At 45.4% G+C, this 23,891-nt stretch overlaps 1 protein-coding gene across 12 annotated transcripts in view; it reads left to right on the top strand.

Annotated features, from left to right (window-relative positions):
* The window catches only part of P4HA1 (prolyl 4-hydroxylase subunit alpha 1), a 36,645-nt gene that overhangs the window by 1,323 nt on the left and 11,431 nt on the right, over window positions 1-23,891 (top strand). For 4 of the 12 annotated variants that reach the window (XM_040563549.1, XM_040563539.1, XM_040563545.1 and 1 more), the window contains exons 1-9: window positions 1,093-1,239; window positions 7,333-7,455; window positions 8,355-8,451; window positions 12,348-12,499; window positions 14,864-15,001; window positions 17,582-17,821; window positions 18,875-19,065; window positions 19,586-19,762; window positions 23,627-23,697. In XM_040563549.1, coding sequence (XP_040419483.1) covers window positions 7,362-7,455; window positions 8,355-8,451; window positions 12,348-12,499; window positions 14,864-15,001; window positions 17,582-17,821; window positions 18,875-19,065; window positions 19,586-19,762; window positions 23,627-23,697 — 1,160 coding nt within the window. In that variant the 5' untranslated portion in view covers window positions 1,093-1,239; window positions 7,333-7,361. Of the gene's footprint in view, window positions 1-1,092; window positions 1,240-7,332; window positions 7,456-8,354; window positions 8,452-12,347; window positions 12,500-14,863; window positions 15,002-17,581; window positions 17,822-18,874; window positions 19,066-19,585; window positions 19,763-22,460; window positions 22,532-23,626; window positions 23,698-23,891 lie in introns of those variants that run through there. The other 8 variants (XM_040563548.1, XM_040563540.1, XM_040563543.1 and 5 more) reach the window with 3 other exon arrangements.

Genomic DNA, 23,891 nt, shown 5'->3' with positions numbered 1-23,891 from the left:
CTCTGCTGAGGGTTTATAAATAGTTGGACCACATCAGGCTGAGAAAATCCCAGTTACAAGTGTTTGGAGGCTGTCAGCACTCTAGGCATCAGGGACTAAATAATGCTTTGCTGTGAGTCAGAGCAGTTGTGCTCTTAGGGGGTCTCTTGTGCCTCGTTCTTGTTCTAGAAGGATCTTTATTTTAGTACCCTTCAGCGTAGGACCCGCAGAGTGCTTCTGCAGGATTGCTCAGAAGAGGAAGCAGCATGCTGTTAGGCTTGCACTTGCAACAGGGGAGGCAGCTTTTGGCCGCATGCTGACAAATATAAGCAAGCCTGCTACTAAATAAGCTAATAAACTCGTGGCTGTTGTATTCCTCCAGTCTGCCTTTTTAAATGCATCTGAATGGTGCAAAAGATGAGGGGAAGAGCAGTCAGTCTCACTAGGAGGAAGCTGAACGCCTCTACAGTGTGTGAGGTTTTGCCAAATCTCCAGAAGCTGCAGTTAAATCTCTGCCTAGCTATTATGGACTCTTTGGATAACAGGACTTTAACTGGCTGCCTCAGCTCGAGGCTTGTATATCATCGCTGCGTTTCCTGCTAGTTGTAGGAGTTGTATTTCTGTTGGAAGGTGACCAGAACGAGCGGGAAGGAAGGTTTATTTTCTGATGGCTAGTTCCACTAACAACTGGCTTTCTTCCTGCTCTGGCACAGGGGCTGCGTGGATGCATCTGCAGCCACCTCTGGACAAGAAGTGACTGAATTTACGTACAGAGGGTGGCGTTTGTCAGTTGTGCCAGGTGTGTGATACCTCCAACCCCCTGACAGCGGGGGTTTGCGCTTCAAGGGGTGCTGCTGAGGGGACGGGAGCTAACGCTTCATGTTGAGCTCTGGCAGCTCCCACAAAGCGGGCTGTGCCGGTGCGGCCCCAGCAGGACCCGCCATGAGGGAGAAGCCCCCTGCCCCTTGCCCCCTCACACAGAGCAGGTGCCTCAGCACCCCCCCCCCCCCCGGAAGGGGCTCGAGGCCCCCTCAGGCAGCTCCCGCCCAGCGCCACGGCGCCTGCGCACTGCGGCGGGCGGCGCTGTGACCGAGCTCACGTAGCGCGGGGCGGGGCGGGGCCGGGCGCGAGGCAGGGGGCGGGGCCTGCGCGCCTATAAAGCCGGCGGGCGGCCGCGAGGGGCTGTTAGCGATCGTTGGCAGCCGTTGGCGGTGCTTACGCGGCAGCTGCCCGCCCCTCAGCGCCCGACCGCTCCCTCAGGTGAGGCCGCGCCGCCTTCCGTGGGCGCGGGGAGGGAGGAGGGGAGTGGGGCGATACGTGGCAGGCGCCCCGGTGTCCCGGCCCCTGCCAGCCGTTACGCAACGGGAGCCGGCGGCCTCCGGAGGGGGGCGGGAGGGCGCCGCCGGGCTGCCCCGGGGATGTGAGGGACGGGGGGCGGCTGAGGAGATCGTACGCCCGGGGGGAGTTTCCGTGTGTGGGGCAGGGCCCGAGCATGCCGTGCGTGGTAAGCGCCTACCGGGGGTAAAGCCGTGGTTGATTCTTCTCTCTCCGGCTTTGGGCCGCGGTGAGGCAGCTGCTGGGTGTCTGACTTGGGGTCCTGTACCCTGAGCGGGTAGCTCGATGGCACCGAACTTGGAGGGAAAAGTCCAACGTGGAGCCCTGAGGATGCTCTTGAATAAAGAGAAAATAAATGTGGCGGATATGCAAGTCTCCTTCCAGCTCTCCTCCAAAGCTGGGCGATTTTGGAGGAAAGATATTTGAGGCTCACAGAGAAAAGGTGGTGCTGTTAGGAAAAGGCTTGCTCAGTATTCAGCTTGGCACGCTTTTTCCCCTGGATTAGGGAGAAGAGCTGCAGAGGCACTCAGGTGCTGTGAAGTGTTCCGCTCTTTTGGGTAGGTAAAGACTCCCTGCTCAAGGCTTTGGCAGATGGAAGAAGCTGCATTTAACGTTATTTGCTTCTTGTAACTGACAGCTTCTAAGGCAAAAGGCTGTTCAGCTAAGTGTGCAGACAGTGCTCTGGCAGGGATGGGAAGGAAAGGCAGTGACTTCTCCGGTGGTTTGGGAAGCAGAAACCTGCCTTTGGCCTAAGAGGTGTTCTCCACTGTGCTGTTCAGCACCCATGGCTACTTCAGCATCCTTGCTGCATGCATTTAAATGTCTTGGACCATTCTACAGATCATTTCATTTTGACCTAGAGTACTCTGCACTGCTTCTTAGTCACACGCTGACAGAACCGGTACTGATTTCTTTGTTTTCCTGGGACTCAAAGCAACAGGAATATGCCTAAATTTGCCTGCACTAAGAGTATTAATTCTGCCACTTCAGCAGTGACTGTGGTATCAGTCTCTTCTAGATGTTAATTCATTTCGCTGTGGACAAGCAGCACCATTTCATGAACCGTTGCCCTGTTATAAGCAGCTCCCGATCTGTGCCCTTCATATGGGCTGGTACATCTGGCAAACCACGTGAAAAGCTTGTGCAGCGGGGCTCACCGCCTCATCCCCCAGCAAAAACTAGCTGTTTGGCGAGGGGTGGTTCCCTCTGCTGACTGACGGGTGGCTCTGTCTGTGACGGGTCATCTCCTGGCTCAGCTGAGGTGGCGGCGCAAGGCAGAGCTGCTGCTCAGCTCCTCTCCCACACCAGCGCTAACGAACAGCGAGAGCTGTGCGTGGAGCCAGAAGAGAAGGCAGCTATTAGACCCGGGGAGGTTTAAACACAGTTGCACGATGAGGGCCTTTAAAGCCTAGCTTTTCTGGTTATGGTTTTGAGGTGTGCGTTTAGATTAGAAAATACCCATTGCAGGTTGAAACCCGTAAATGACAAATTAGGAGTGACACTGTGGAAAAAGTGGGAGGGTGAACGGAAGTTGAGAGAGCTCTGCCTCCAAGTTGACATATAGACACAAAGTTGGTTGTTGTTTTTTTTTTTTTTAAAGTGTCCCAATATAGAATATACTTGAATATATCCAAAAATATACAAATTGAAATATATGCAAGAATATACTTGTTGAAAAAAACTTTTTTGCAAACTTGTGAAAAAAACTTGTGAAAAATTTTTATGTTTATTGTCTGTTTAACAGAAGAAAAACTGTAAATAAAGTCTGCTGAAACAGTATCTTTGTCACTTGCACCCTGTGTTTCTGGGCAGTTCTTCCAGTAACTTGGGATGGACTCGCTGTTTCCCTTGAGAGGAACAGCCTTTCTGCTGCTGCTGAGCAATCCGCAGGCTCCAAATTCAGCCTAAAAGAGCTCTTATCTGTTAATGTGTTTCAGCTGTTGGTCACTGGGATTTTCCTGCTTTCTTTGTAATCACCCTCTGTGTCTGAAAATGTTCTAGCTCTATAGATGTTCTGCTAATCCTTGAGCAGAAGGATAAATAGCAGGATAGCCTTCTGCTTGTTGTGTCTAATAAGATAAATGCTCTGCTGCTTTGCCAGTGCTCCTTGTCTTGGCTCACAAAGTCAAAACAAGTGGGCTCTGGGAGGGCTGTGTCCATTCAGCCTTACTGTGCAAGAAACCTAGAAAAAAACTGGCTTCCAGTCCCTGGTTACAAATCTGTGTACAAACACCCCTGTTCAGAGGGCTGTCTTCAAGCTGATAATAAATGAAACTTAACACACCTCACCAGTGTTAACTCGGATGTTGATTCTCAACACATACTAGCAAACAGCTTCTGTCTTGCAGAAATTTGATAATTAAGATCTTAGAGATGCGATATAGTGGCAGCTTTATATTCCTTTCATAATAAAAGTAGAAACACCAAGTTCTTCATATGTACTGCCAGCCAGCAAAAAGGACCAACACACCAGCAGAAGGCTTGTTGAAAGGAGTACTTAGCTTACAACTTTGTAATTAAAAAGAACCCTGAAGTATGCCATGTTCTTTTGGGAGGGGTGATTCTATAAAGTCTGTTTTCTCTGGCTGCTGAGTCCATTGTTTCAAAAATGGATTTAAAAGTGCTTGAGAACTTAAAGAGCGGGATTCTGATACCTTCTGTACTGTGACCGTTGAATAACGGTGACAGCCGCATGTTCTTGGTACTTAGTACCTAAGGACCGTGGGAAAGTTCTTTGATTTGGAGGCGTTACCTGGCAGGCCCTGTCCTGAGGCTCACGCTTGGTCCCTGTTTGGAGAGGAGAGGTTTGCTGCAGAGGGCAGTGTTTGTTGTTTGTGGCGCTGTCCTCTTCTCCCCCAGTCTCAGCTCTCTTTAACTGATACTTCTACATTAGAGTAGGTCACTTAGTTCTTACCTTAATAAAAAAAAAAAAACTCTTTTGGAACTGTTAGAGCTGTTCCAGAGTTAATTCCCTACCAAAGGCAGCCCTCAGTTTCTTTCTTTCTGGATCCTGGTGAGCACCTGGGAGCTTGTTATTGATGGCGAGGAGAGCTGTGTAATAAGTACTGTAGGTCAAACTCTTCAGCATGACTTTGGTTGCTGTGAGGTTTTATCACTCTGTAGTTCGCCTTAGTTACACTTTTCTTTGCATGAATGCTACATGCATGTCAGCTCTGACGTGGCTCTGGCAGCTCTGTTTCCACTTTTAGAGCAGAGACAAAATCTGTAAAAGCCCTCAGAAAAAAAACACCTTAAAGTTTCATTATTTGAAATGATGTTTGTTGCCTTTGCCTACTGTTTGGGGAATCCTGGGCCATGCGTGGCAGTGTCATTCATCTCATTGCTGCTCTGTTTTACTTGTATCTTCATGTTTGTTTGTTTTCCCCAATCATTTTTTCATGCTCAGTCAGATTTTACTGTTTCAAAGCTTAGCAAATATACTTCTCACAGAAGCATAGGAATCTGCTGTGCGAAAGCTGTCAGCCGGCCTCCCACTGAAATCAGGCCCAGAGTCGTTCATCCTGCGTGTGGGCAGTAGGTTTCCTTCTCTCTGCCACGCTCAGATGCCATCTTTGTCTGTGCCTGAGGGACGCTGCTGAGGAGGAGAGCCAGACAGCAATAACATGGAGAGGATTTTCATCTCTCTGACAGGAAGAAATTAAGCCTACTTATTTGGCAGCTTGTGTGTTTGAGAGATTCCCAGCATCTTTCTTAACTGAGCTTTATTTTCTTTGATTCGGGAACCTGTAGCCGATCCTTTTGCAGAAGTTTTGAAAGCCGTGCTACTTAGCAACTGCTGTTAGGGCAGCGAGCGCTTGGCTGGCCGCTGCCTTGGGCTCTGCTTCCAACTCTGAATTCCGGCCGGAGGGAAGTCATCTTGGGTGGCTGAAAGCTGCTGCAGCAGTCTTGAGGCCTCGCAGGAGACACAAAATAAAACAAAATAAAGAGTGAAATTGGGAGCGACCTCTGGATGTCATCTGGTCTGACCTTCTCTTTACGCTGGGTGAGCTTGGAGGGTAGGCTGGGCTGCACACAGGCCTGGCCTGTGCAGTTTGCAATTCTTCCAAGAATGGGCAATCCTTTTTCTCAGGGCGACCTCTTCCAACGCTCAGCTGCTGTCACCATGACGAACTTGTTCTTTGTACCTAAATAGAATTTCCCTTGTTGCAGTTTGTGCCTGTCGCCACCCGTTCTTCTGCAGTGTGTCGGTGAAGGTGGGAGAAGGGTGGAGGGCTGGAACAGTGTTTGGAGCCAGCCCAGTGCTGGAACAGGCTGTAAAGAGGAGGAAAAACATTCCCAAAGCACGATGCTTGGACAGGTTTTGGTTAGGGAACCTCCTGTCATGCGAGGTGGGAGACTGTCACCGGGAGCGGTGGTGGGGAGGAGACGTTGCTCTTGTCGTCAGTTGGGTTTTCATTTTGTCACTTATTTATGTTTTAGGAAACAGGGCTCCTATTGCTTAATAGTAAAAAATAATGTCCCGGAGCCTTCCTTGGGTTTTCCTGCGCGCAGTAAACAAATAGCTCAATGAATTCTGAGTACTGATAGTGTGAGCAAATATTTACCGTGTAGTAGAACTGTTTGTGCTTTGTAATTGATTCACAGATGTAGTAGCGTGCCTGCTGAATGAACAGGAGGCTCAGCTTTCTGCAGAGCAAAATGCGAATTGAGCAGTTTGTAGTAAGAGAGCAGGTGCACACAGTGGCCTTGCGTGCGTGGGTACAGCTTTCCTTAAGGAAAGAGTGAGGAGAAATTCGTCTGCAAGAAAACTTTGGGATGTGACCCGTTAACTTGGAGCAACTACTCACTTGGAGGCCAGGTTTAATGAGGCTCACGTTAGTCACAGGATAAGTAGCTAGAGTTGTACAGATGTTATCAGCAGCCCTGGGTTATGCTGACAGCTAGGTAAGCATTACAGGCCGCCTGCAGAGTTGGATTTTTGTTCGTCGTGTTTAGGGTTGGGCTTGAATGGTTTGTCTTCAGGTGTTACTTTGGCACTGTCCTGAGTTTGTTTGCACCATGTGGGAGCGGCACGCCTGCTTTTATATTGATCCCTATTTGTGCTGTCAATTCAACCAAAAGCGAATCGCTTTCCTCCCTAAGTAGGCCAAGCCACTTTGGAATGTTTTTTTTTTTTTTTTTTTTCCTCCCTCCTTTCATTAATTGTATTGCCTTTGGAAGAGTTTCTCTAGAACAGTTTCTGTTTGCACATATGGTCGTTTTGGTTTATCTGAGGAGATAGAATACACTTTTGCATATGGAAAAAACTAAATCTCGTGAATTCCAAGAGAACCTAATTACTTCTAAAGCATTCAGTAGTGAGGAAATCCTGGTATGTCGCGAGGGTTCAGGCTCTTGGAAGGCTGTGAACTTGGCAGCCGTCCGTGGGAGAGAGCGCTGCCTGTGTGCCTGCCCTGGGCTCCTGCAGCGGCTGCTGTGGGGCAGCCCCTGGGGAAACCTTTCGTGGTGGGTCTGCTCTCGGTGGGGTGCTGGCATTGTGACAGCGGGCAGCTGAAGGGCAGGAGCGTGCAACAACCTTACTCTGGGCTGCTTCTTCAGGGGCTTGTTCCCGCCTCTTCCACTGGCCTCCTTTGATCGAAGGCAACTGTTTTTTCCTGTGTGATAAGCTTGTCATTATGTGTTTTCATTTGGTAGGATGTGTTCCTTGAGTGCCTGCTCTTAGCTGTCCTGAGATTTTTGTGCTTTTTGTGACGCAGCCCTGGCTCTGTCTGCAGTATTTCCTAGATGGCAGAATGATGAAGAATGCTTGGAAAGGCCCTGTCACCAAGCTATTCTTTCATCTCTTGCTACAAAAGCCAAAAGCACCAGCGAGTCTGAAGAATGGTGTCAGCCCTCTTTGGGAGCTGCTGTGGATGCTCAAGCTTATCGAGGGTGGAACTGCTGCTGAAATTCTGCTGCCTCAAGAGCTAGGGGCAGCCCGGAGGTTATAAGCTCTTCCAGAGCAGAGTCAAATCTGGGGTGAAGAGTGATGCTTTACCTACTTTGTTTCTTTTGTAGGTCCGTGGTGCGGTGACAGCTGTTGACCTATGGCCATGGCATTCCCCAAGATTTGGTATTCTGTAGCCGTTGGATTTCTGCTGCCTTTTTCTTATGCCCATACGGACTTCTTCACTTCCATTGGTGAGACATGCCTCGGTCTATATGCTACATGGCTGAAAGAATTTCTTGATGGCTGTCAAAGCTGATCCTGCGGGGACTTGTTAACGGAGTGCAAGGCTTTAATTGGTACAGAACCAAATCCACTTCCTAGTTCTCAGGACCTGATTGACTTCTTGCCTTTGAGAGAAAGATGCTTTGAATTCATTTGGTCCAGTCAGTCTAATGACCAAGGGTAGGCTTTGTATTTGTTACGTATTCCCACGGGTAGTAAGTTATAGACAAAATTTTGGTGTGGACTGTTGCAGATACGTAGAAGCAAGCAAAACAACTGCTGGAGGTACCTAATGATACCTGTCTGTCAGCATACCCTTTTTTTGTGTCCTGATGCCGTGTGACACGGCTGCATCGCTTCATGGGGAACCTGCCAGCAGCCTGTTTGCAGGAAATGAAGCAGCTATTAACTAATAACAAAGTCTGCTCGAGGTCCCATTGATGTCATGCAAGTAATCTTAAAAATAAAATGCCGGGTTAGTATTGTGTATCAAAGATGAAGTCTTTGTATATTTCCTTAGCTTTGTCATTATTTGCTCTACATTATGTATGCTCAGATAAAAGCTTACTCTGTTGCAAACTGCTTCCTTTTCCAAATGAATCCTAAATTAGTTCTAATAATAAATATGTGATATTACACTAATTGCCATGGCAACAAGCTTTGTCCAACATGAGATTTTCTTCTTCCATAAAAATGGCAAGCAGCCTTACTCAAATAGTCCTTCAGGATTATTTAAATAAATATGGAAGGACTTCGGGGAAGGAAGAAGGGAAGAAAGCAGAAGAGAGGAAGAACTCCTCTAATCTCAGTTCTCCCTTTTTTTTTTTTGTTTCTCCTTGTCTAACCAAGTTGTTCTTCCTTTTTCTAGGACATATGACAGACTTAATTAATACAGAAAAAGATCTGGTGGTGTCACTAAAAGACTACATCAAGGCAGAAGAAAGCAAGCTGGAACAGATCAAAAAGTAAGCAGCTTATTTCGTAATGCTAATAGTTAATAATTTGAGTCCGCCCTTATGTAAAAAGTGTTTCTCAAGGCTCATTAAATTTGAGGAATTTTGCCTCTGAGGCAAAGATTGAACTAGAAGCTTTTACTGTTTTTTGTCTTAAGTTATCTCCAAGCCATAGGTTTGTTTTATGGAGCTTTCTGATGATGAAATCTGATCAACCTGCTTTCTGTATGGTGAATTCACCTCAGAGCTCCTGGTTGCATGTAGTCCCCAAGGGGAAGTAGTTCTTCCTGACGATGTGCTCACTGGAAACTGAAAGCTGGGAGTGAGTGTTACAAGGGCTGCACTGACACATACACCAGATGTAAAAGCTCTGATCAGCATTGGCGTGGCCGTATTGCCCATGAGTGCTGAACCAACGAATACCAAAAACCCACTACAAGAACAGTCTCCTTCTATGTGCTATATTTTGATTTAAATGTAAAATGCACAATATCTCAGATTTTATCAGAGTTAGAAATAAAGTTTTTGTATCGCAGAACAGGATGGTTTCCTGGCTTTCAAAAATGTGTATAAATCTGCAGTGAGGGTGATTAAGCGATTTTAGGTAGATGCACGAATTTTGTTTTAGCCCTTGTGGGTTACATTCTGCCATCCAGGAGGAAAGGTAGTTCTGTTGGACTGCATTTATTTTTGTCGCCTAAAATGCAGAGTTGGAATTGCTCACAGGTTTGGAATGTCATAAGTATATTCTTTACAGCTGGGAACATGAAGACTGGATAACAAAACTATGTAAATATAGCTTATCGTGTAAGCCTCACAGCTCTGTTTTAATTATATTGGAGGTGGCTGCTCTCAGGGGAGAAAAAATTGGAATAACTGTCAGAGAGAAGCTGGAAAAAATGCCAGCATCTTTTAAGTTTGTTGGGCTCTGTGCTTTAGCTCAAGGACATTGGTGGTAGCTTGCACGGACTTAAACTCGCTGAAAGCTGGCAATTAACTGAGATGGGGAGGATGGCTCACACCTTGTGGGTGGCTTGCGGTTGAGGTTTATGTGAAACGAGACTACGTGAAAGAAATCTTGGCCTTGTGGTTGTGGCTGACAGTTGCAGGGATTTCCAGCACATTGTTAGGTTTGATCATCATGCAGTGGGAGACGTACAATGGGTTTGTGCGTGTGCAATGTGAATGGGCAAGTTGTTGAAATGACTTTCTTCAGTCTTCAGCTTGCCAGAAGCTGTGGTTGGTCCGCAGGAGCACTGCGAGCATGCTGTTTGGGAGGGAACCCTGTCAGCCACTTTGCTGCTGACAAGAATAGCAGATGGGCTTTTGTTGTTTGTCTTCATGTTGTAGGTCAGCTTTGTTTTGGGCAGGGAGAGGAAGTTGGGTTATTTGGAGGTGGGCAACAGTGGTTGCTTTCCTATTTCAGAGTGTGTTGTGGTTGTGGATGGATCATATCACTGGAAGAGTGAGAGAGGTTTGCAGTCTTAGAATTACAGCACCAGAAACTTGGATCTGGGCTCTTCATCTGAGATCCTGAGAGCTACATGTTCTTTAATGCAAGCTTACAGTGTGGAAGGCAGTGGTGCTTACCATAGATTGAAGAGCGCGTGTCCAGAAGTCAAGTGCATTTAAAAAAAATTATCAAAAATGTGGATAAATGTGTTTTGATTGGTCTTGCTTGAAAATTCATAATGGCTCTGCTGGCATTGGAATGGGTTGCCCAGGGAAGTGGTGGCATCACTATCCTCAGAGGGTGTTCAAGGAAAGGTTGGAGCTGGTGTGTAGGGACGTGGTTTAGTGGGTGACATTGGTAGCAGGGTGATGGTTGGACCAGATGATCTTGGAGGTCTTTTCCAACCTTAATGATTCTGTGTTACACTGGTGAGAGGCTAGAGCCTGGGCTGGAAAACGTCATGTGGAACGTGTGGAACAAGGTAGATGAGGCTGCAGTTTGCTAGGTCCTGCATTTTGGCCACCTAATCTTACCCATAAAAGTGGCCTAGAAGAAAGCTGGAGAGGGACTCTGTCAGGGATTGTAGCCATGGAACCAGGAATAATGGCTGTGAACAAATGGAGGGGAGATTTAGATGAGATGTGACGTGGGGAAGAAATTCTTCACTCGGAGCACAAAGCGCACATGGGAATTAGGGCTGAAGATGCACCTTGCTTCTGTTCTTTTCCGTAAAGAATAGAATGAAATTGCCTAAAAAGCAGTGTTAAAAATAAACCCAGGGCACAGGATGGGAGGTGCAGGGCAGTCCCTGTGGCCGAGGGGCAGCCTTTCTCTCTGGCAAGCCAAATGGCCCGGGGGAGCCAGCCCCAGATAAGGGGCCCTCAGCCCCCCAACCCTCCTCCTTGTCCACGTGAGGGCATCTTCCAGGCCGCTCCCAACACAGCCGCCTTTGGCCACGCGTGGGCCACTCCATCCCAGAGGCTTGCTGAGGTCACAGTGGCCACCACTGCCCCGCCTTTGCTGCGGGCCCTATAAAACAGGCCCCCTGCAGCTGGCCCAGCACTCGCTGAGCATCTAGGCCCTCTGACTGCCAGCTTGTGCGGTGGGAGGAAGACTAGAAGAGCAAGGCGAGCAGCAGGCCTCCTTGGTGTGCGAGGACAGCAATGCCGTCCGGTGAAGCACCAAGAAGGAATGCACCTGAGCAGAAGGAGATGTGTCGTGGGCGGAAGGATAGCGCCGGCGGCACAAGAGACACCAGTGCCCAAGGGACCTCTGGCGCCCAGCCCACAGACACATACAGGCGGTACCACTGGCACCGCAACGATGCAGGGAACAGGCCGGCCCCTCACACACCCAGCGACAGGGGGCCTGGGCCTTACCATAGGAGCAACGGTGACGTGGGTCGAAGGCGGGAGCATCTGGCAGACAGCCGCGGGGAGCAGAGGCGTGCCCATAGTCCGGAGCACAGTGCGGGACCCAGTAATGGCCGTAAACCAGAGGGCAGCGTCGGACCCATGCGTGAAAATCAAGCTGACAGTGGCGTGGGACTGGACGACCCCCTGGTTCAGCACCCTGGCCTGAGAACATTCCGGACGGAAGGCATCCCGTTTGGGCAGTCCCGGGCAAGGACTGGCTTAGCCTTGTGCCCAACACCGTGGAGCCCATGGAGCTGGATCCACCACATGTGGAGGAACGGATGGAAGTGGATCCGCCTCTGCCGGGACAGGCCTGGGACTACTGCGGCATGTCTTTGTGCTCTGCCATCCGAGAGCACCAACAGCATCGCAGGAGTGCCCGGCGAGCCCCCTACTCGTTGCTCAGGCTCCATCGCAAGCATTAGCTTGGAGCCACCAAACACCACGGACATCCCGCAGGCTTGCCTGCAAGATGTCCCGGCAATAAACAGCTCTTGCCGATTCTCAGGGGTTGTGTGAGTGCTTCTTTTTTGGGTGGGGTGGGGTGGGGGGTAGGAATGGGCTAAAGTTGCGCCAGGGGAGGTTTAGGTTGGATATTAGGAAGAACTTCTTTATGGAAAGGGTTGTTAGGCATTGGAATGGGCTGCCCAGGGAAGTGGTTGTGTCACCATCCCTGGAGATCTTGAAAAGACGTTTAGATGTAGAGCTTAGTGATCTGGTTTAGTGGAGGACTTGATAGTGTTAGGTCAGAGGTTGGGCTAGGTGATCTTGGAGGTCTCTTCCAACCTAGGTGATTCTGTGATATGCAAAAATAAGAGAAACCCAATTTCTTGAGCCTGAGATTTAGGCTGCCCCTAAAGAAGATTTAAAGAAAAAAAAAAAGGTGCCCTTGTGTTCATTCCAGAAGTGCTTTAAATATAGAAAATGTAAAAGTTTGCAGTTTGGGATTTTTATTAGCCAAGGCTGCTGCATAGCTTGACATCAGCTTTGTTGTCTGGCTTTTTACAACAGACTTTAATGAATATATATTTTCACTATAGATGGGCAGAGAAATTAGATCAGCTGACAGACACTGCTACGAAAGACCCAGAGGGGTTTTTGGGACATCCTGTAAATGCATTCAAGTTGATGAAACGGCTTAACACAGAGTGGGGTGAGCTGGAGAGCCTGGTTCTGAAGGACATGTCAGATGGTGAGTATGCCCGTAGTAAAAGCAATGATCACATTACAGTTGAATTTACTGGACCATGTCTTTCACAGGTAATGCTCTGAATTAAATTTATAAGTCTGCTTTTGAGATGCTTTCATAAAAGATGTTTTAAAAAAATTCCTAGAAGTCTGGCCATTTTGCTGTCAGTGTGCTGACATTTGAGTTCTACAAATATTTAGGTAAACTGGGATGTTTAACCTGAGTAATCTCTTCGGAGGCTTCAAATTTTGCAAGGTACCAGGGTTTGCTTCGTGTATACTTCCAGTTCCAGGAAACTAGTCTGTTAGAAGGTTTCATCTGTAAGTCTGACAACTCCATGGAAAACATAAAAGGGAAAAAAACAAACAAACAAAAAACTCTTTTGAGTGCAAAACAGCGGGGGTTGTCTTTGGGTATGGTCAAGTGCTGTTGCTGCTGACGTGCCCGGTGTTGTTAAGGTGTGGTGGTGTGAAACCCGAATGTTGGCAGAGACCGAGCATTTGTGGAACAAATCTGAATTAGTGTGGAAAACACTTTGCTGCCTCTTTTCCTGCACAAGAGTAGAAGCTCTTCAGTAGGTAACAGGATATAAAATAGCAGTTGACCATGAACAAGAATTTTAGTGCAAGGAAGCTGGGCTAATTACATTTCAGCTGTGCAAATCTGTTTCAACAAGTAGCTAACATCAGGCCTAGGTTTGTTAAACATTAATGAAGCATGGAGCTTTCAGAAAAGCCCAAGTGTTAGTCTCTGATAGGAACTCAGTGCATTCAGCTTCCCAGTTGTTGCTGTGAGAGACCGAATGTGCCAACTGAAAAGATGCCTCACCTGCTGGCCAGAAGCCTGGAGCAGTACACCTCCTTCTGAGTGGGGAGGGGATTGTTTTGACCGAATTGTGAGGAAAAGGGAAAATACTGGGGGAAGCAGAGTGTAGTAGAAGTAAGGCTGCAAGGGAGTGAAAGGATACGGTATTTTTTTAAAGTACAAAACCTTTCCATAAACTGATAACGTTATCAAGCCTGAATAGTTAAAAAGGAGTATTAAGAGTGGGGCAAAAATCATAAATTTGGCTGGTTCATCATTTTGTGGATGGTTTTGCAGCTAGGTGTTGTGTAGCTGTGCTTTGTTGCTAGGAATTGGAATTGCATTTGTCTGCTTTTGGTCGTGCGGCATATTTTTCAACTGGAGGATATTAGATGAACTTGACAGTTTATTGGCACTGCACTTGGCAAGGTAATGTTATACAACTTGTCTTGGGACAAGGAAGTCAAGTAGAAAAGTCGCTTTTCTGAAAATGTCGGTGGTCATCAGGGCTGACTGCTCGTGCTGTTCCTGTTGGTGACTGTGTGCATCAAGACGCTGGTTCTGCTTCCCCCCACAGCACAAGCAGCCCGTGGGCCTCCTGGCTGTGCAAAAGCAGAAGGGGGAAACTGGGGCAGCTCTCCTCCTGAGGCGAGGGTAACGTGTCAGCTCTGCTGAAGGGCTCTGCAAGCAGCAGCAGAGGTTGCACAGGCGTTCACCAGCAAGAAGTGGGGTCCTTTTGTAGCAGGGCAGATGGTTGCATGTGATTAATGACCAGGCAACAGTCCCTAAAGAGAATATTGTTTCACTTTATGCAACCTGCTTGTCTTTCATTCCATAAACGTTACCCTAATGCTTTTTTAAAGAAGCCCCCAAACCTCTTTAAGTTTTTCTTTTGGCTGTTCCTTTGCTTTATTTTGACAAGCAAACATACACATTAAAAAATTGAAGTGCTGACTTTTCAAAATGTGTTTCCAGTTCAGTTCAGCGTAGTGTGAAGGTGGCGCTTGAGAAACCTTTGTAACTGTGTGTTTCTCAAGTTTCTGTGTAAGCACATTAATGCCCAAGTCCCCAGAACGCATTTGGCTTCCTAGTGCCTGTTAGTTGCCTCAACTCTTGTGAAAAGCTGTTTGAGGTTAGACGTCAGCATCTTTGTTTTTCATCTTTATATTGACCAGCATTAATCTTTACATGGTTACTCTTCATACAGTTTATTTTTTTGCATCCTAAATTGTTTTTAAATTCCATGTTACTGAATGAAAAGCCTTTTGAAAGGAAGATTGCATGGAATGGTTACAAAAGCTATAGATATAACATTTCCCAGGTGGGGGTGGTCTTTTTGGTGTGTGTAATTTTTTTTCCATGTTAAGGTAAAAATAGTTTCTGAGTGGAACCTGAGGGGTACTCCTGTTCTTTGGAAACAAACTTACAGTATTTTTTGGTGCTGTGTAAGGCTAATGGCCTTTCTTTAAATGTTAGTTTTCCCTGGAGGAGGGAGTTGTTTCATGCATTGCGTTCGTAGAATTCCTGGGACAAAGAAGGCCAAGAGTTTCCCTGTCATTTCAGGCTTTATCTCCAACATGACTATCCAGCGGCAGTTCTTCCCAAATGATGAAGATCAGACTGGTGCAGCAAAAGCCCTCCTGCGGCTTCAAGACACGTATAATTTGGATACAGACACCCTCTCAAGAGGGAATCTCCCAGGTAAGAGTCACGGGTGTTATTTGCAGAACACACTGTGAACTTGTGCTCGGGGTCCCGATGACGAATCCTTTCACTGTGTTCCATCTTGTTTGATTGTGCTGTGTGAAGGTAGCAGCAGGAATTAGCTAATGATTTATGAAATGTGGTGTGATGTGGATTGCTGACTATAGGCTGACGCAGGTGTAAGTTTTAATTTGCCACACATCAAGAGAAAGGAACCTGTCGCTTCAGGCCGTGCTGGTAAAGAGGCACCCAGGAAGGCCTGACCTGCTCTGGCGTCCTGTCAGGTCCGCTGCTGCGCTGGTTCTGTTGGAAGCTACAGCTGTGTGGCTTCCCCACCTGTGGGGCTTTTTCATGCCTGCACTCTCAGTTCATGGGGCTGAAATGCCCTGCACAGGATGCAGGCTTCATTCTGAATTTACACTCTGTTCTGTCATACTAATCACGTGCTGATTTTCTGCTTGTGATAGAACTTGAAGATTTCTTTAAAAAAATCTGCATCTTCCTTCTAGTTATGGTAAGATAAATTAGTAAGTAAATATGGTAAGATAAATTAGCGTTAATAGGTTTTAATAAAAAATCAGTATGCTTGGTTGAGTATTTTCCTTGTGTTGAAGTAGTTGGGCTGTGGCAGATACCATGTTTTGTTGCACAATGCAAGGTATTTTAACAATAATTCTATTGTTTAATATCCCTGTCCCTCCCATTGAAAAGATGGGCCTTTCAGGTTAGAACTTCTGTTTCTTTGAACTTAAGCTTCATAAACTGAAAAAACAAAGGCAGGGACCGTTGTTATGTGCATGCAAAGAACCTGAGCCTACCAAGGTAACCTTTAACAGGTTTATATGTAGAGGACACTCTTCTTCCTTGCCAGAAGAATCTTCTCTGCTACTTTTTCATCTCGTTTCCCCTGTTCAAAACCAGTACTGTGCCAACTGGCAAAAAATCAGCTTTGTACAATCCATCTGTGTTTTTGCAAGCGCTCATTGTGGTCAGATGCCTAATAAAATTAAGGGTAATTGGCTTTATATGTTATGATGTATAACCTTGCTTTTGGGTTTAGTTCAAGACTGTCTCAAAGAGCTACAGATTCAGCCTACTACAATAAGTAGGGGTTTTTGTTTGTTTTAAAACAGCACAAAAATAAAGACAAAATGCTTCGGGTGGACTGTATTTTCTTGCTTCTTGTGAGGCAACGAGCTGTCCAAACTGCATATAACAAAGTGTAATCGCAGAACCCGAAAACTCTAGAATACAGAAGGAAATAGGTTGGTCTCTTCACTTTTAAAAATACAGAGAGGAACATCCCACACAGTCACTTGTTTGTGCTCCTTGTCGCCTTTCCCAGGGAATTTCCAGTTGCTAGGTGGCCAAGTTTTGATCAGAATCTTAACTACTGTTGTATTGCTTACTAATTCTCTGTTGTGTGTTACAGGCTATGCTGTTTCTTTACCTTAATTATTAGGCATATTTTCTTAGCACCCTTCTAAGCTGCCTTTTCACTTGTGGATGTTACATTGCTCCTAAATGTACCAGGATATGACCGTGCAACCTGCTGCTCTTTCCAGAGGATCTCTTTGTGCCTCCCTGAGAGCACACACCACCACTGTACCTGATTCCCTAAGCTTTGCGTTATCTTAGAGCTTGCAGGTGGCTTTAGGCTCAAACCTGGAATCACTGACCATCCCAGGATGGACCACGAGATGTTTAATTAGTGAGCAGAAACAAAGTTCTGCAGGATATTCCTTTTGGTGGACTGTCTCTTCAGCTATTTCATCTCTTAAGGCATGTCTTCAACAGAAGAATTCCCCTGTTGGAACACAGCAGTGAGAGCTGCTGTTAGAAATTCAGGATGATGAAGATGTAATCAGAAATTTAACTTTAGCTCTAGAACTGGCAGGTCCTGGGCAAGAATAAAAATTCCTTCTTAGTCCCTCCTTGTCTTAGTTTCCTTTTTTTACTTTATCTCATGTATTTTGTTTCGTTTTTACAAGATGAAATTTGGTTTTTCAATGGGCCTTCATCTACAGTGGCAAAAATAGGAATCTATAATTTGCCTACTAGTGCTTTAATCTTTCAGAGGTCTCTTAAAATGTTTCTAAACTTGACTTCAAAAATCTTGAGTAGCTGGGAATTTACGGACATTTTCTTCCTCCCCTGAGTTGTTGCTAACAATGTGTGCTTCAGGAATGTTCTGAAAGCAATAATACAATGCCATTGAAAACAGACCTCTGAAACTTCTTATTTAGCTTACTATTGCTCTGGCTTAAAGCGTTTTGTGTTTTGAGGAAAGAGGATTTATTTTATTTTCTACAAATTGTAAAGACATTTAGCTAGTCGCTGGCTTCCTGACAATGGAAAACTGCATGTAACCACTTACGTGTTCTGTCAAGGGTTTACAGGTTTTAAATGCTTAAATTGAGTCTTCAACAAATAGCTGTCACCAAAGGGAGATGCTGAAGACCACAACAGGAGCAGCAATAAACTGTGCTGTGAAGAATAGGAAATAACTGAATGTAACTCTGGAGAGTGATCCTGAATTCAGTGAAAATCATTAGTTTTGTTTTGTTTCAAATACAGGTGTAAAGCACAAATCCTTTTTAACAGCCGAAGATTGCTTTGAGCTGGGAAAGATTGCATACACGGAGGCTGACTACTACCACACCGAGCTCTGGATGGAACAAGCTCTGAAGCAGCTGGATGAGGGAGAAGTGTCTTCTGCAGATAAGGTCTACATTCTGGACTACCTGAGTTATGCTGTGTATCAGCAGGGGGATCTGGGCAAAGCAATGATGCTCACCAAACGCCTTCTCGAACTGGGTATGTAAAAGAGGCCTGAAGCTCAGCAAGGTCTAGCTCCGTGATTGAGCATCTGTTAGATTTGTACTGAGGACTCTTGGTCTTACCGGTTTCCTGGCTTGTACACGTGCTTTTGGAATAGATTGTTACTGAGCTTACCATTAACATCTCAATGTAGTTTTCAGTCAACTAAGAGTTACATTACCATACATTTCATTTTGCTCTGAAATGGGCAATATCATTCTAAATGACCATGTCAGAAAGTGTCATGGTTAAGGATCGCTCTCTTCCACTACCAATACCAAAATACCTTCCAATACCAAAATCTCTCCAAATTATTTAAATTCAAATCAAGCATCCTTGAGCTCAAAAACTTGGAAAAATAAGAAATACAGAATGCAATGCAGTGGGCTAAGATTCTGTTCATTTTATGAAATATCAAAAGTATTCATGCTTCTGTAAATACTCCAGTGATTGACTATGTAAAGGATGGGTTGGGACATTTAGAGCTAAACCTAATCTTTACAGCGAAGGCTAGTGAGAACTGTTTATTAGGGAACTGGAGTAATTTTTGTAAGTTTAGTGGTTGTCAGAAGCTTTGTCACCAGAACTCTTAATTCCCATCAGGGAATTTGTTGAGTTTAAAGCCAGTCACACTGTCCTGGCTCTGCCTGGCCATTGCTGTTTCCTTGTCTCTCCCTCCCTGGTCAGATTGGCTGCAGTGGCCAGCCCCGGTCTCTTAGTGCTCGGACCCCTGTGCCTCAGAGGATCCCGGCCTTAGAGTAAGCAGTTTCTTAGCTGTGAATGAGTTGAGCTTTGCTCTGACAGTGCATTGGGTGATTTTCTGCTGATAAGTAAGGATGTGTGCATACTGCAGGCTAGCATTGCTTCCAGCCTATCTGAGAGTTTTAACTCTCCTGTGAGGGCTCTCAAACCAGATTAGGTGTTTGTGATTTCTGTTTGAATAGCAGTGGTGTGCACCTGTTGTTTTTGGGTTTGTAAATAACCTCTCCTGAACGCTTCTTTGCAAGTTGTAGGCCTGTCAGTGATAAAGGTCTGCTTCTTTTTCAACAGATCCTGAGCATCAAAGAGCAAATGGGAACATGAAATATTTTGAATATATCATGGCCAAAGAAAAAGAAGCCAATAAGTCCAGTACAGATGCAGAAGACCAGACAGAGAAGGAAACTGAGGTTAAGAAAAAGGATTACCTGCCTGAGAGAAGGAAGTACGAAATGCTGTGCCGTGGGGAGGGTCTCAAAATGGTAAAGTGGAGTAGACTGTTTTCGCATGTATGACACCGACCGTAACAAAACAATGTCCAGAATTTGTATGTGGTGTGGAAGCAAGGAAGTTGTTGTAGCAGTTGGCTGAGTACGTAGAGCTGAGGATTAGTGTGTGTTGGATTTCTTCCCTGTTTCCTTCTGGCCAGTAGAGAAAAAGTATTACTGTAGGCTAACTGAAATTCACTAAACAGTTGTAATTAACTGAATATGGATGTTGGAAGTCTAGATTGATGTATGGTATTGAACAAAAGTGTTTTTTTCAGTGACAAATCATTTTTAATAACACTAACTGTGTAAAGTACTGCTTGTTGCGGTATTACAGAGTAATATTAATTTACTTAAAGTACTGATTTTTCAAGCTTAAAGCATCTCTTACTTTTGTAGCATAATACTAAGGTAGGGAATGTGAACTGCTCCCGTCTCTTGTTCTCAGGACATCTAATGTTTGTTAGCGATATTATGGAAGTTTCCTGATTGTTTTGTTTCATCTTGCTTTCAGACCCCTCGGAGACAGAAAAGACTCTTCTGCCGCTATTATGATGGAAACAGGAATCCTAGGTACATTCTGGGCCCCGTCAAACAGGAAGACGAGTGGGACAAACCTCGAATTGTTCGCTTCCTTGATATCATTTCCGATGAAGAGATTGAAACTGTGAAAGAGCTAGCAAAGCCGAGGGTAAATGCCTTACACTTCTTTGCCTTCTGGAATCTCAAGTTCTGCTTGTAGTTTTCCGTGTGAGTGGGTGTGACCATCTCCTCTTGAATGCAGATGTGTGTGCAGTGTGCTCACACATTGCTTTTCTCACCTCGTAGCTCTTGGTGATACACTCTTTATAGGAGACTGTGGGGAAGCTGGAAACTCTGTAATTAGGAGAGCCAGGTGACAGCAGTGCAGACTTGTCAGGCTCTTCTGGCAGACACAATTCTGGTGCGCACTGTTTCAGATGAGGAGGAGAGTGTTGTCCAACAGAAAACAAACATACTGCAGCTAGGTTGCCTTGAAGTGTACCTGGCATCAGATGGGCTTCCTTTTATTTTTGAAGTCTGTAGTTGCCAAAGTTGTAACATGGAGAAGAGAGCCTTCTAGGGAAAGATGGCATTCCCCTGGTCCTGGAATGCCGTATTACAGTGTAGACAATAATGAATGGTCCATTCAGCGTAAAATTGAACTAACGGGTTCTGAAATTACCTGCAAGTGAAAGAGCTTTAACAAGGCAGTACTTAGCCAGCGGTGCTCTGCTTCTGACTCACAATTCCAACTCATCAAATCCTATTTCTGAATCCGGATCCCAAGGTTCTTGTTTCTGAAGGCCAAACAAGCCAGGCCACATCAGCTGTCAAAGTAAACAGGAGTGTCCAACATGGACAAGAAACTGACTGAGCGGCCGTCTGTATCCAGCTGGCGTGACTATGCATCACAAGATGTACATTTAGGAGGCAGTTAGTGAATTTGATTTGTTTTTCTACCAATTACGTCTAAAATAAGATTTAAACTTGTCTAAACAGTTTTTTCCTCCTTTCTTTCTTAAGCCTAAATGTCTTTTTGTTCAGAGAGAGCTGAGCAAACGAAGATTGGGGGAATAAATACATCAAATACAGGACAAACTGTTACCTTGGTCTGCTGCCAAGTAAAGCAGCCATGAGTTACACATAGGCACATCACAGATGGGTCTGCCCTTGGTCACTACACCGAGTACTAGGAAGCTAGAAGCAGATTTTAAAGCTTCCTAGAGGCTGATGCATCGTATTTCTGAGGTAGCATTTGGAACCGTAAGGAAGTATGAGTAACCTGTAAAACATCTCCTCCTGCAGGCAGCCTTGCTGCGGGTCTAGAAATCAGAGCTGCAGTTTGTCTGTTGCTGATGAAGCCCCTTTACTGCTGCAAAAGCTCTAGCAATTACGTCTGTGGAATGTGACTGAATCATATCTTTATGGCGTAGAAGTAAGGCTTAGCACTGAAAATAAAGCCTGTATGGATCTCTGAACACGTGGTGACTTTAAACTTCAGGACTTGCCGAGACGCTTGTCTTCCTATCAGATGTTCAACTTGTGGCAAAGACTTGCAGATTCACAGTTCAGTTATGTGGAAGCATTTTTCTGCTGTTAGTGTTCCACATATTTCCTATGGCTGAGGCCTTGTAGGGCTCAGTAACCAGTGCAGTAGGAGGATTGTGTTTTTGAGGCAGAAAGATCATCTTCTGCCTTCCTGGTGCCAGGGATGTTCTACTGCTGCCTCTTGAAAGCCACGGCTGCATAATCTGTGCCCAGCCATTTGCTGCTCTGGCATAAGCTGGCAGGAGGAAGGCTTATTATTCACCTTGGGAGTCTCTCTGGAATCACAGTTTGTGACTTGATTCCTATATGTGTCTGCACACGATGAGAGGAGAGGCTGCGTATTAAGAGTCCTTAATACCTGTTCCTGTCAGTAGGGAAGGAGAGGCCCTGCTTTACTTTTTTTAACAGAAAAATATTACTTCTTTTTGGCGTGGGACTTGGTATGCTGTGTTTAGCCTAGAGCCCACCGAAATGTGGAACTTCTCCCAAAGTATGGAGAGTGCCTGACATTACAAGAACAAAGTAAAATAGTGCACCTAAGGTTCTTGATCAATGTTAACAGAAGGGATGGTGTCGAGTAAATGGAACGCAGTAAAGGGCAGGGCAAAGCCTTGAGCCAAGAATCTCACTCTCTGTAACGTAGGAACACAACCTAAAAGTAAAATACACGTAGCAAGTTGTTTTTGTTAGCAGTCAGTGTTAAAGAAGTTCATCTCAGTGCTGATACTGGTACGGAAAGATTCAGAAGGTAGGGTTTTATTCGTCTTTCATGTATACAAGATTTCAATATTGCTTGGAGTCAAGTTAACTGTAAAACTCATCTTACATGCACTGGACAGAGTGCGAACAAAGGACCGATTGTACATGTGTCATAATGCTGAATCGTTTCCAGCAGCTGTTGCAGTATGAAGAAAATGAAAGTTTCTAGTTTATTTTAGTCAGACAGCTGCTCTTCTTGCTCTAGAAGTGGAAACATTATTTCCTGGAAAAGTTGATCTTCTCTAATGCTCGGAAATATATATATATATATATGTATGTATACACACATACATATATAATACACACACATTTAAAAAAAAAAAAACCTCAAAAGCTCTCTTTTAGTAAAAATGGAGACTCCCCCTCCTGCCCTGTCATGGCTTTATGACTTCCTACCCTCACTCCATAAAAGACAAAACCACCGCAGGAGGTGACCGCAGGTGACCGGGTGGCTTGCGTGGGGCCTAGCGTGACATTTCCCCCTAGGCTTCTGAATGGTCGGATTGCTGTGATGCAGTATGTGCTTTGTAATGCAACTATTCTGATGGTTCGCTTCACAGCTGAGGCGAGCCACCATTTCAAACCCCATAACAGGAGCCTTGGAGACGGCACATTACAGAATTAGCAAAAGGTAAGAGAGCTCTATGCCAGATGTTTTGGGCCTGTAATGAGTACGTAGATTCTGCTCATTATGGGGAAGAAAGAGGTGGTCTAAAAAGACAACTTTGGCTTTCTAGTCCACCACTTTATTACATGCAGATCCTGTAACAGGCTGTTACTGCTGAGTTTCTCAGTCTTTTCCTTCAGCTAGAAGTTCTGGGGGTATATTTGATTATTATTATTTGGGTCACCTTCTCAGTGTGTGTTCTCAAATGATAAAATACATAATAAATAGGTCTGTAATTCAGTGTACAAAATACACAATGCTACAGAACCTTCAGTGTAGGCTCTGCATTTTCTTTATACTCCCTTTCCCCTTGCAGTTCTCAACAGCCCAGAATTGTCCTCCTTTCCTCTGCAAAATCTAGCAGCCCACTTCAAGTGCCTTTACAGATGTAAGAGGTGCTTGAAGTCATTGCCACATGCATGACAGCTGGAGCGGCACGCTCAATGGATGTTCATTAGTCTCACAGAATATCACTGTCCAGTACAATTCCTGAGTCCTACCTGGGCTCTTTTACCTGCTGCTGATTTGGTAGAAAGCAAGCTTGTTTTTCACTGGGCTCCCCATTCTTTCCAATTTGTTGATAAAGTACGTCAAGTGTTGAATTTAGCAAATGTGTTCCAAAGTGTGCCTCAGGAGAAAGCCTGGCTGGTTATAAAAAGAAACTGTCATCCCCCCCAGCCACCCTTCCCGTTTCAGTACTGGTGATTAAAGATTGGCTGTGCCTTCCTTCTGCATCACGCCAAAAGTCTCAATGGATTTAAACTTCTGCATGAACAGGAACTGTCTGTGAAACTCAGCATCATAAATTATTTTCAGAAAGTCTCTAAAGGAAAAAAATAAAAAAGGAGGAAAAAAGTGAAAGGACAATCTAACCAAATTTTTCCAACCAATTTGTTTTGATTTGGACATGGCAGCTACAGCTTCTGTTGCCGTTCAAATATTGCTAATTTAAGAGCATTGCATACCATCCAGACCAATCGGAACCCTTTCGAACACCTGTGGCTTGGCAAAAAAGCGGCCTACTAGGTGGGTAAGCCCTTGTCCTTTCTCTTTTTGTAGCTGAGCCGTGCTACTGTTCATGACCCCGAGACTGGGAAACTGACCACAGCACATTACAGAGTCTCTAAGAGGTAAGGGGAACGTCTTCCAAAGGTATACCCAGTCCAAGGAAGTCTGTTCTGTCGCTGTTGTGCTTCATCTCTACATGTGGGGCAAATACGGATTCTCTGCAACTTTTTTGTTAGTCTCTCTTTAGAAGAGAATGGCCTGGACTGAACTGAGCTGTCTTATAACAAAGCATGTGGTCATCTGAAACAGAAAGTAT

This window comes from Cygnus olor, chromosome 7, assembly GCF_009769625.2.
Source record: "Cygnus olor isolate bCygOlo1 chromosome 7, bCygOlo1.pri.v2, whole genome shotgun sequence".
In the NCBI taxonomy this organism is placed as follows: Eukaryota; Metazoa; Chordata; class Aves; order Anseriformes; family Anatidae; genus Cygnus; species Cygnus olor.
The sequence above is the reverse complement of the archived record's forward strand: the minus strand, read 5'-3'. Positions and strand labels throughout refer to the sequence as shown.